The sequence below is a fragment of the Carassius carassius genome, chromosome 30 (genome assembly GCF_963082965.1).
Source record: "Carassius carassius chromosome 30, fCarCar2.1, whole genome shotgun sequence".
Lineage (NCBI taxonomy): Eukaryota > Metazoa > Chordata > Actinopteri > Cypriniformes > Cyprinidae > Carassius > Carassius carassius.
The window spans coordinates 29223463-29235500 of record NC_081784.1 but is presented as its reverse complement, the minus strand read 5'-3'; the positions used below and the strand labels follow the sequence as shown (position 1 = coordinate 29235500).

Genomic DNA, 12038 nt, shown 5'->3' with positions numbered 1-12038 from the left:
AAAAGAGTGGTGCATTGAAATTCTGATTTCTGCCACGTATTAATTTGCTACGTGCTTCACAGCACATCCCTTCAATAACAGTCTCTTCCAGAGGCCTTAGAAGACCTCTGCAGTCAAATGGAGACCGAGATAGATAAGGCGATAGATAAGGCCTTTTCATTTAGTTCCACAATGTCTGTATCTTGATTTATTTGTTTCTGTTATGTCTGGGTTTTAATGAGAAGCACATTCTCTTAATGTATTTGTAACCCTGTATTCAACTGAGCCTACTCCCTTCGAAGAAATTAATTCTAAATATTGGCAATCCTAGGACGTTCTGACCTTCAAAAATGTGGAAGCGAAACTGGACCGCAAGGCATATCTGGGTATTTTTGTATAGACTGGAGACATAAGACCAATATCTCATATCTATTTGAGACATGACTTCAGCTTCGATCACAAGACCTAGGGGTATAAAAGAGGTGCAGACACCCTCGTCTAGTCTCGTCTATACCTAACTGAACCTCAGTTTCTCATCTTCTCTTTATCTTTTATTCCAGGCTCACTTGAATGCTTTGAACTTTTACAGGTTTATTCAACTCAGATACTTTGACTTTTATATACTTAGACTTTTGATACTTTGATTTTGGATACTTTGACTTTTGAGATACGTAGTATTCTTATACACGTTGCATTATTATTTACTCTGTATTTTTAACAGTTTGAGTACTTTTGAACCTTAATCATTTTACTAATCTTAGATGGGCACAATCCATCATATATGGATTGCTTTTAAAACTATATTATTTTTTTCTATATTTGAAACTGGTTATGATACTTAATAATCTTGTTTGCAAGTTATGATTTGTAGTTTCATTTTCTATTTTTTTCTGAATTAATTTGCATACTAAAACCACCACCCACCGTCTGACCTGGATTGAATTTTTTTTGCATTAAAGAGTAACTAGTGTGATTAAAGATGTAATACAAATCTAATTAAAAGTATTTAATGTTTGGACTCTGATTATGTAATAAACATCACATTTAATCAGTTATTTCTCAGTGGTTTAGACTATACCATAGATTCCATGTAATAAAAATGTAATTTAAATATAATCAAATCTTATTTTAGATAATCCCCCACATTTTAAGATGGTTCTTGTATTTAGTAAACATAACGGCTACATTAAATACATATATGATATTTTACTCAACATCAGTGCTTAGATTTAGTTTTCCAAGAAAAAAACTAATTCTGAGAAAATGAAATTACCTACTTTTCTTGTACTAAATGTACAGTATAAATGTTAGAGAGCCAGTTCCTCTCGACGGTCTGTGATGCGAGAGACCAGATGAAGTTTGAGTGTCCTGTCTCTTTAAGTGCTTTGGTCAAACCCCTTCACTCTTTCTGACATCTACATGAGCATGTGTGGCATGTTTGTGTGCAGTGATCCCAAGACACTATTTTCGGCCACATATATTGACGTGCTGGGGCAGAGGTCAAAGGTCGATCCGTTTACTGAACACAAGTAATTGATGTAGAGGGTTAGTGTTCTGAAATAACTAGATATTAACTCGTGTGAAATGGTTTATGACTTCTCAGGAAAAAAAAAGAAATAGAAAGTCATACACGGAAAATCAGAAGCATGTTTACTTCAACTAAACTAAACTAAATGTCAGTATCAGCTCTCTCTGTTTAAATGACAGATGTCAGTCCTCACAATAAAGTACGAACATAGTAAATACTAAAGTGAAACACATTTTCACAATATGTGTGTCTGCTACTGTCTGAGCACCTCAAACCTCTAGATGACAAAAGTGTTAAATAATTAGACCAGATTTTACTCAGGAGTGTTTATATCTTTCTCATGTGAAAGAGCCATATGTTATCATGTGGGAGCTGACTGTTTGAATCCCACCGGCTCAGGAAGATGACCAGGATACTGGCCCGGCCAAGTCTGTTGGGAGGCAGGAAGAGATCTGGGCCATCTGCAGGATTCATGGCTTTCCTGGACCCCGACAGCAGAGAAGGAGCTCGAAGCGCTTCACATGGAGCTACAAGATCTCGAACAGCCAAGGCTGATTATGTCGTCTGGCTATCAAAAAATAGCTGGAAAGGTGCTTATGCTGTCTTTTTTTGGACAATGATTCACACTCAAAGTTTGCAAGCATAAAAAGGCATACAAAAGAATTTAATTTTGATAGGCACTTCCTTCTTATTCTTTTTATATTCTGTGACAGATGACAACCAGCATTGTGCTCAGTGGTTCTCAACCTCGTTCCTGTTGATCCTAGAACAAAATTCCTCTCAAAGAACAGACCTAACCACACACACACACACACACGTACTACATATGCCTCTGTGTGTGGTAAGGTCTATGTTTCTGGAGAGGAATCTCGTTCGAGGATCAACAGGAACGAGGTTGAGCACCACTGAGCTAGTGAAATCTAGGAAACGTCTTGTAGAATAATACTGTGGCCAGTATCACATCACTACTGGAGCTCCTCCAGCGCGGTTAGCTTTCTGTGCCAAACCTCCAGATCGGGAACAGCTTGTAATCACACCATGCAGAACCGTTGTTTGGAAATGCAGCCTTAACTTTTAAACTGACAACAGTTTTGCTTTATTGCGGTAAAATATTAGACTATCAAGGTATCAAAACTGATTTATGCAAAGTAGACAAGTCTTATGTTATAATCCGACTATGTATATGACATTAACAAAGGCATGTGTGGATTAATATTAGGATGGTTTGGAGCTCGATAATCTCAATCACCATCCACTTGGCAAGTTCCTAAAAGTTTTGTGATCCTATTAGCTTTGTTTGCATGGTTAAAAGACTTTACATTGCCAAAGCATTGGTTACATTAGATACAAATGTAGAAGAAAGGTTTGACTGGAGATTTGTTCTGGGGTTTAGCTGGACATGTCTATATTGGGAGTTTACACCATGGTTTATAAGTGGATCCCAGACCTGATGGGTCCCATAACCCATCAAATTATCTTTAGTCTGATTCTGATTGGGATATATGAGGAGCTGCAAGACTTCTTCAGATTCAAGTGCTGAATATGATTTTAGTTTAGTTTAGTTTGGGAATGTCCTTATTTAAATCCACTCTGAACATTAAACAGACGGTTTGGTCAAAACCCATTCTGGCATACTGCAGATCACTGTGAAACAAGATATTGATCATGAAAAAATAAGAGTAAGGTGGGACAACAGGGAACTGATTGGATTATGAGAAGCGGGCATTAAAGAAAGACAGCAGCCTGAAAAACACCATTTAACTTGACAAAAGATTGCAAAGACAAAATAATTATTTGTACTTAAAATAACTTTAACGTGGTGTTACAGGCCTTCACATTGTGCATAAAAACACCAGCTAACAAATAATTATGACAATTGTTTTCTTAAAAAATAAAACATTGCACATATAAGCTTAAGATATATATATATGTGGCATGTAAACAGTCATCAGATTGGGAATAACAGCAGAGATGTGGACTCGAGTGAAGTCAGACGGTGTTGAGTTTGGTGACGATGAGGACTCGTACAGACTGGTCAAATGAAGAGCAGACACAGAGGCCCTGTTTGTCCGGGCTCCAGTCTACACTGGATATGGGTTGTGTGGACAGAGTCACGTTCTGCAGGAGGTTCACTGAGCCAGCTACGCCCATGACTACATCATCCGCACCCTTTTTAGTCCTCTGGGCTGGATACTCACTGCGACAGTAGAACAATCAACCAAATATGGCACAGTTAGAAAAATAATGAAATTCTCTTCAGATGTTACAAAATATTAGCTCAAAGAAATCACTTACTATTTCCATAAATGCAGATTGCCGGCTCCACCGGTTGTCATGAAGATGTCGCGGTTTTGAGGTAAATGCCTCACTTGCCATATTGTGGACTTGTGAGCCTGAAATACAGAAAGCAAATGCTAAAAACTTCCAAAATAGTATTAAGAGTAATGGACTGTTCACACAGAAGACATGGTTCTATTTCAATGTGCTAATTCTCCATAGTTTTTCCATGTAAACGCACACTAGATGGATGCGTATGACTGCTGCACTCGCATCTTTTACAGAATCCCAGCGAACACATGTAAGCCTGAATGCAATGTAAGTCGCTTTGGATAAAAGCTAATAGTCAAAACAATGGAGCAATAAGAAGACATCATCAGATATCATACGAGTGTCCCTCGTGACTCATGCGCTACAATCCAAGTCTCCTGAAGCCTCATGTGATGAACATACAGAAACTGAAGTCACTAATCAGTGACAGTTCCTCCTTACAGGATTCAAATATCTGTCATCATGTATTGGTTTGAGACCTTAGAGTCATCACATGGCTTCAGAGGAATATAGTGCATAAATATTATATCACACTTTTATGCTGCAATTATTGGAACTTCATGAAAGCAAACTAAATGATCATTCTGCACATACATAAATCAAAAACAAACATTTAACTACTACTCCCTTTCATGAACGACTGCTGAGGGGAGTGTGGCCTACCTTCTCCGACACTGAAGCGAAGCCTTTGGTGGGGTGCTGGGTCCTCATGTCAAACACATGAAACTTGCCCTCCAAAGATGTGGCCACTAGTTTGTTCATGTTGATGTCTTTCCTGTCAAATTCAACAGAGCACACCTGCCAAAGACAAAAAATTGAATACAAATAGTCCAGAAGAGAAGTTTTCCCCTGTTACACTCCATCTACTCAGAACTGTAATGAAGCAGCTCTCTACACCAGACGCCCCGCTGCACTGGACACAAACCCTGTTTCTATTCCTCATGTGCTGCTTAGCCACTTTACTATCCCTGGCCAGCAGAATTTTAAATCACATCTGATGGTTACATCAAAGCCTGCTAGTTACATTTATGGTCTCCTAATTTAAATCATCTTTTAATTTTAGGCATATTTATACACAGGCAACATTGTGCCAATGCATTTGAGATGAGAGTGAATGACTAAAGGACATTGATCAGATGTAATTTTGATGCTGCTGTGGCTGAAGTGTACTTGCTCTGTGGTTAGTGAACACTCACGGTCTACACGGCACTGAGGAGTGTTTAATAATGTACACTGAAACACTTTTGAAGAAGAGACTGGATGAAGATCATGTGATGATTCGTTAAACGCATCTTGATACAGCTGCTGGTGGGGGTTTATATGAATGTGACATGTTTTGATCTCGCTGCCATGCGCTCACGTGTTTCATTGAGCTCTCACTCGGCCCAAACAACTCCACGCTGTCCATCTGTTTGAATAGGTTTAATCAGGACAGACAGCAGTTTCACTGTATTTGCATCTTCTAGTTATTATTAACTCATAAAATGCATTAATAACTACACTGACAATAATAACATTTTATTCTGGGGAGTGATAAAGACAGCATTAATATGTTCTCATTCTCTTTGGCAGTCAAATGTGACCAAACACCTTCAAGTGTAACTTTAATCAATTAAATAATTCGGTAACACTTAAGAATAATGGTCCGTTAGTTAATGTTAGTTAACTCCTTTAGTTAACATGATCCAAGCAAGAACAATCCTTCTACAGCATTTATTCATCTTAGTTGATGTTCATTTCAAAAGTTGTGCTTGTTAACATTAGTTAATGCACTCTGAATTAGCATGAACTAACCAGGAATAACTGTATTTTCATTAACTAACATTAACAAAGATGAATAAATACAGTAATAAATGTATTGTTCATTGTTTGTTCATTTTGATTAATGAATTAACTAACATTAACTAATGGACCATTATTCTAAAGTGTTACCTAGTAATTCTACTATAGTTTAGTTCAGTTCTATTTAGCTAATATTTTTGTACCAAATATAATGTGCAATAATTATAACCAATGAATGGCCATTTAAAATGTAAAATTTCTAATTGTTTTTATTATTTAATATTACAATTAGTGTTGTATTTAGTGTAAAAATAGAGAAAATTGTATTTTTAATTCTAGTGCATGTCATGCCATGATTTAACCACTAGATGCCCATATGGATGTTTAATAAATATAGTCTACTCTAGCTGCTAGAAAAAACAACCTTATCGCAGGTCATAATTTTTCATGTATATTTAGACATTAGCAAACACTTGATTTCGATTTTTGTTTAAATGTTAAGATTACATCCCAGTGTTATTTTATGATATTCACATTAGCATACAACATAAGTGAATATTAAAAAAGGCAAGCAGATACGGAATTTAAATACAAAAAAGAAATATAAAAAAGTTTAAAAACCAAATGCATTCAGCAAAACTCTTTATTGTATTCCTCACATGAACGGTCTTCACTGAAACTCATTCAGTTAGAGAAAGATCGCAGAAAGACTAAAAACCTCAAAAAATGTGATGACAACTAGAATCTGGTAATAGTCACTATTAAGGTGTTTTTCATGATATCTAACTGAAATTCTACTGTAACTGTCTATTATCTAATGATAAACGTTAACTACAACTTGCTTCATAAAAAACATACTGCACAGATTTCTGAGAGCTCAACTAATGCGTTAAAATGTCATAGGATTATTAATTTCTTGAGAAACACTAAACTGAATGGGCTTCTTCCTCAGCTCTTTTGGAAGTCTATGGGGTTGTCACAGCGGCTCTGTGTTCGGCTCTGTGTGGTTTTCACTTCAGATCTTATAATTATACCATCTAATTTAGATCAGAAACTGCTCATGGTGCATGTCCAAAGAGTCTTTGTTTGGACTTTTGGTTAATATACAGTGGTATTATTTATTTATTTGATTTGGGATTCATTTTAAAATTTCAGTTTAGTTTTGTTATTTTACATATTTAAATTTCACAAAGAAAATGTGCAGCATTTTGTCTGAGAAACAATAAAATGACACCTTTTCATTTATTATGTCTTAAAACTCATTTAGTTAAAAAATGGTTAGAAAATCGTATTGTGAATTCAGAACGGTCAATCTTATCGCGACGCATCGTGAGTGGAGTCCAAGCACATCCAAGTTAAATATGTCTTACCCCGTTTTTGATGTTTGTCTCCCATCGTAAAGCCATATTTCTGAGATCAAACAGCTTGATGTCACCGTTGTCGTATCCCGCACACACACAGCGGTCCTGGTCATTAAAAGCGTGACCTGCAGATAAAACACGGCACGCTGTAGTTAGCTTCTTCTGTGCTTGTATTTCTAACTTGAATCCACAGACAGATTTAGTTTGAAATGACATTCTTCGATTTCCCTTGAAGCAAACTTCTGAACACATTAAGAGTTAAAATAATATTTATAGAGATATGAATCGACAAAGTGCATTAAATACGGATGTTTTAGAACTGTTTTATTTTCAATTCTGTTTCCAGGCCTGGAAATGACCATTTTACAATACAGTATGGCTTTTAATACTTAAAGTAGTTAACCCTTTGGTCACTCTAAACCTCGAGGAAACTTAATCCAGGGTTATCTTGCTTCATGTTTCACACCGCTCACAATTTACCTGGGGTTAAAAATACATCCTGTGTACTCATAAGCTGACCTTTCCCACTGTACATTCCTCAACGCCAGGTTAACGCTCTCATTTGCATATTTGCTGTGTTTTTTCAGACTATAAAAGGCAAGAAGCCGGGGTTAAGCTCAGTGTGAAATGCTCCATTGATATTTTCAGGGTTTGCATGAGCATGAGAACTCAGAATGAGGATAAAACTTCAAAATAAGCTTTTAATCCTAAATTTGAATTGGGTCACAAAACCCCCACCGAAAGCAACGGTCCAGCAGTCTCTCTTGGTTTCTCCCTCCATGGGCTCCATGTTCACCACAGGCGTGTCTTTCTGCCTGGAGTCCCACACTTTGACTGTGCCTGTTGATAAAACACACACACACACACACACACACACATGATTATCAAAGGTGATCAAAAGTGTTCCTGTTTTTAAATGTGATTTGTAAGGTGTAGTCACCATCTCTGCTCCCGGTGACGATCTCCGGGGCCCCGTCCCCGATGCCCAGTCCTCCCACTCCATCAATGCTGTTGATGATCTCCTTGTGTGCCTTCACAGAGTACACCGGGCTCTCCGGCATCTCCAGATTCCTGCAGAGCAAGGCTTCAATCTCAGACTGCTGCCTGAAGTACAGACCACAACAACCAGACGATCTCCTACCAAACATTCAGACTGCCGTCGAAGTCCCCCGTGGCCAGGTGCCTCTGCTGCAGAGACGTGGCTCCAAACGTCCCACACTTGATCGGCTTGGCTTTCTCTATCTGGAATGCAGGACAAGACATGTTCATTTACATTCAGTCAATTAGCTACAGATGCTTTTATCCCAAGTGACTTACAAATGAGGACAGTGGAAGCAAACAAAAACAACAAAAGAGCAATGATATACAAGTGATATAACAAGATCAGTCAGCTTAACACAGTACACATAGCAAGGGCATTTAAATAATATAATAAATAAAAAGAAATCAAATAGAGTAGAAAAAGAATAGAAAGCCAGTGTTTTTTTTTTTGTTTGTGTTTTTTATTTAAGAAAACAAGCAGCAAATAATAAGAGTGCAGGTCTAAAAGAGATGTTCATCATATTTAGAAAACATTTATATCACACTGCAGGACAAAAGGAAGTAGTTTTACATATATTGTTATTAATATTTGATAAGACATGATAAGACTATCTGCACATTTCGACTGCTAAACATGGTAAGGATAATAACGTATGTAATAAACTGTTTTTGATGTCAAAAACCGCCCCAATGACAGACAAAAGTTAGTTAAACTTTAAAAGTTTAAGAAATGTTATGTGTCTCTGAACGGGTTCTTCTTGTTGATCCTGAGAGCGCGCGACAGAGGCGTCGGTGTTACCATGACAACCGAGCGCCAGGATTTTTCTAGAAAGAGACTAACGTTAATCCTGCTCGCGCTAATAAACGAGTGTTTGTTTCGTGGGCTGGATAAAGTGTGTGCTAATGTTGTGTTTCAGTGTTAGCTGCCAAAATTATTTGCAGCTGAATGACCCTGACCTCTTTGAGCAGCTGCAGCTCGCCGCGCTGGACCTCGTAGATCTGCAGCACTCCGGAGCCTCGGGCGAAGTTCCCCATACAGACAAACTTAGCGCTGCAGGGGATCCATCTGCTGTCAAACACCGTGTAGTTCAGACTCTTCTGGATGTGCGCGATGATCTGCGGCTTCTCCAGCGCTGAAGACATGATGCTTTAACCTTTCACCTTCAGTTAAAGAGCAAAACTCGCTCAGCTTGAGAGGAAAACACAAGAGATTTCAGCAGTCAGCGCCAGCGGTGCGCGTTCCCAATACAAGGACCCTCCCACAACACATAGTAGCCCTACTCCTAGCCTGACCAAAATCAACGACAATTCTTTACCATGCGGATAGACTATGATATAAGTTAATATATAAATATATAAATAATAATAATCATAATGATTAATTTAAAATTATTATGGCAGCTAACATTGAAACAAACGACTCGATTCATTTAATAGTGGCACTGGTTGGGCAGCGATGAGGTCCCTTCTGTCTGTAAGATGGCAGAAGCCACGTGTTCGTGGTAAACATCTCTGAACTGTAACGTTAGTGTCGGGTCTCTTTCTCGATGGATTCTGTGTCAGTCACTCAGGCGGAGGTGAGCGCTGCTGCGGAGGACTGTGAGGGAAACACGGACTCGTTTGAGAAAGTCACATCAAAGAGGAGTCATAAACGGAAGCGGGACGCGGCGGAGGTGGACATGCGGCCCGAGGAGAGCGCAGCAGCGGCCAAGAGACCGCAGTTCCCCGCGCTGTCTGGAGCCCAGCTCACGGTACTGATCTCTATCTGGAGAAGAGCTTTTATAATGCAGTCTTAATACACGACTCTTTCACAAGTCAAAAACTCAACCTTTACCCAAATAGCGCATTCAGAACCTCTACAGGGTCGCCTTATAAAATAGACTCAACTAACTTAAATGATTCAACTAAACACGCACTGTGTCTGATCAGCAGCTTCTCATTTATGAGGGAACGAGTTTAGTGTGTTATTGCCATGTTTTTACAGCATTTGTCTATTTTGGAATAAAGAAATTCTTTAAAATTTAAAATTACACATGAACCACATAAAAAAAAACCATCTCTCTCTCTTTGTTGTATGATATTTATAAGAACATATAATTACCAATATATTAACCCCATCATGATCGCTCAGAAATGTTTTGGTGCCTACATTTTTATTTCTTAAAAACAACAACACATCTGTATCTGTAATAGAAATAGTTTAATTCCCTTACTTAAACGTTTGCATCTCTTCCAGGATAACATGTCCCAAAAGTGTTCGGAGGGTTGAGTCTGAGTCTCCTGGTCTGCTGTCTGATGTTCAGTGGGCTTTAATGAAAGTGTTGTGTTGTTTAGGGCGGCTCGGTGGAGATGCGCAGGGTGCCTGTTCCTGCTCACCGTTACACTCCTCTGAAGGAGAACTGGATGAAGATCTTCACCCCCATCGTTGAACATCTGCAGCTCCAAGTGCGGTTCAACCTCCAAACCAGAAACGTGGAGATCAAGGTAAGTGCTGGCAGTCGCTGTAGGTTCATGATCATCTCCAGTAATGTCAGATCATTTCTAGTGAATGAATGCTGTTGTGTTGCAGACGTGCAGAGAAACATCAGACATCGGCGCTCTGACCAGAGCCGCTGACTTTGTGAAGGCGTTTGTTTTGGGCTTTCAGGTGGAGGTGAGTGTGACCGAGCTCATTTCTGTGAGAGATTGAAGATCCTGTCATTGAATGTGGTTTCAAAACGCTTGCGAGTGTGAAAGCATTAAGACCGAGATGATGTAAAAGCTCTGATTTAATTCTCAGTTGCAGAATGATTGTTAAGAGTTTGGAGGGTGCAGTAATGTGTGTATCACATGTCTCTCCACAGGATGCTCTTGCTCTGATCAGATTAGATGAACTCTTTCTGGAGACGTTTGATGTCACAGACGGTGAGTCTTTAACCTCAGGCCCTTCACCAGAGAGACTTGTGTCCAGCAGCTGATTCCTCCGTCTGTGTGTTTGCAGTTAAACCTCTGAAAGGAGATCACTTGTCCAGAGCCATCGGCAGGATCGCAGGGAAAGGAGGGAAAACCAAGTTCACCATCGAGAACGTGACCAAAACCAGGATTGTGCTCGCAGACACGTGAGTGCACTCAAAACACACGACTGCTTGTGTGGACTATTCTGTTGAGTCTGTTTTTGACGAGTTTCATGAATATTTACTATGTATTTGTTCATTTTACTTCATTTTTAAGGGATGTAATATATTGCAATATATTAATGCACTTTTTATTTATTTTTTATTTTGAGAACGTGTCATATTTAATTTTATTTCAAGCTATCTGTATGTACACTTCACGACTGCATGATTTAATTTTTTTAGTTTTTCTGTACAGGAAGGTTCATATTTTGGGATCTTTCCAGAATATCAAAATGGCTCGAACAGCAATATGCAACCTCATTCTCGGTTAGTGAAAACTTAATGCCTACTGTTTGCATCTGAATGGAAAAAAACAATCACACTAAGAGGAAATCTTTCTGCTTTCTGTATCTCTCACAGGAAGTCCTCCATCAAAGGTGTATGGCAACATTCGGGCGGTGGCAAGCCGTGCAGCCGAGAGGTTTTAACACATGAACAAACACAGCTCATGGACTGATGCAGAAACAATGACTTACTCTTTTAGTGTAATATTGGCTTGTATGTATGAATGATATGAGCGCTGCTTTCTCACGCAGCGGAGCTCAGAGAATAAACAGAAACCAGACACGTGTGGATCCAATAAGTCAAGTTTTACACTTTTATTGTTTCATACAGTATCAAGTAGTCCATATATCCCATAATAGTTGATTTTATTTGATGCAGCGTGCAGAATAGACATCCCATAACCGACGAGCTTCATGTGCCTTCATACGTGCGACACACCATCTCATTCACCAAAACTGCAGAAAACCCATTTTCTCAAAGCATGAAAAACTGGTTAGATCTGGAGTTACAAAACAAAGGGGCAAATGATGCGAGCTGAATATGACTGAATCTGAAAAGAATGTTCCTCTGTCTGATTCT

At 38.7% G+C, this 12038-nt stretch overlaps 2 protein-coding genes across 2 annotated transcripts; one reads left to right on the top strand and one right to left on the bottom strand.

Moving 5' to 3' along the window:
• Positions 1 to 3251: 3251 nt before the first annotated feature.
• Positions 3252 to 9278, bottom strand: dnaaf10 (dynein axonemal assembly factor 10). The gene is made up of 8 exons (XM_059518163.1): positions 8977 to 9278; positions 8120 to 8220; positions 7919 to 8049; positions 7717 to 7818; positions 6988 to 7103; positions 4499 to 4633; positions 3803 to 3900; positions 3252 to 3704 (listed from the first exon to the last, which is right to left on the bottom strand). Exons 1-8 carry the CDS (start codon positions 9160 to 9162, stop codon positions 3497 to 3499), a joined length of 1077 nt encoding a protein of 358 aa, XP_059374146.1. The 5' UTR covers positions 9163 to 9278; the 3' UTR covers positions 3252 to 3496.
• Positions 9279 to 9476: 198 nt separating this feature from the next.
• Positions 9477 to 11888, top strand: pno1 (partner of NOB1 homolog). The gene is made up of 7 exons (XM_059518164.1): positions 9477 to 9770; positions 10354 to 10503; positions 10589 to 10672; positions 10863 to 10923; positions 11000 to 11117; positions 11371 to 11441; positions 11535 to 11888. The coding sequence occupies exons 1-7, from the start codon at positions 9567 to 9569 to the stop codon at positions 11600 to 11602; spliced, it is 756 nt and encodes a 251-aa protein (XP_059374147.1). The 5' UTR covers positions 9477 to 9566; the 3' UTR covers positions 11603 to 11888.
• Positions 11889 to 12038: the final 150 nt, after the last annotated feature.

Bases quoted from the DNA above. Each gene is read 5' to 3' on its own strand.
- pno1 (XM_059518164.1), top strand. From the start codon at position 9,567: ATGGATTCTGTGTCAGTCACTCAGGCGGAGGTGAGCGCTGCTGCGGAG. The intron at 10,504-10,588 runs GTAAGTGCTGGC...GTTGTGTTGCAG, and splicing joins CCAGAAACGTGGAGATCAAG to ACGTGCAGAGAAACATCAGA. The intron at 10,673-10,862 runs GTGAGTGTGACC...GTCTCTCCACAG, and splicing joins TTTTGGGCTTTCAGGTGGAG to GATGCTCTTGCTCTGATCAG.
- dnaaf10 (XM_059518163.1), bottom strand. From the start codon at position 9,162: ATGTCTTCAGCGCTGGAGAAGCCGCAGATCATCGCGCACATCCAGAAG. The intron at 8,221-8,976 runs GTCAGGGTCATT...CCTGCATTCCAG, and splicing joins AGCTGCAGCTGCTCAAAGAG to ATAGAGAAAGCCAAGCCGAT. The intron at 3,901-4,498 runs GTAGGCCACACT...TCTGTATTTCAG, and splicing joins TCGCTTCAGTGTCGGAGAAG to GCTCACAAGTCCACAATATG.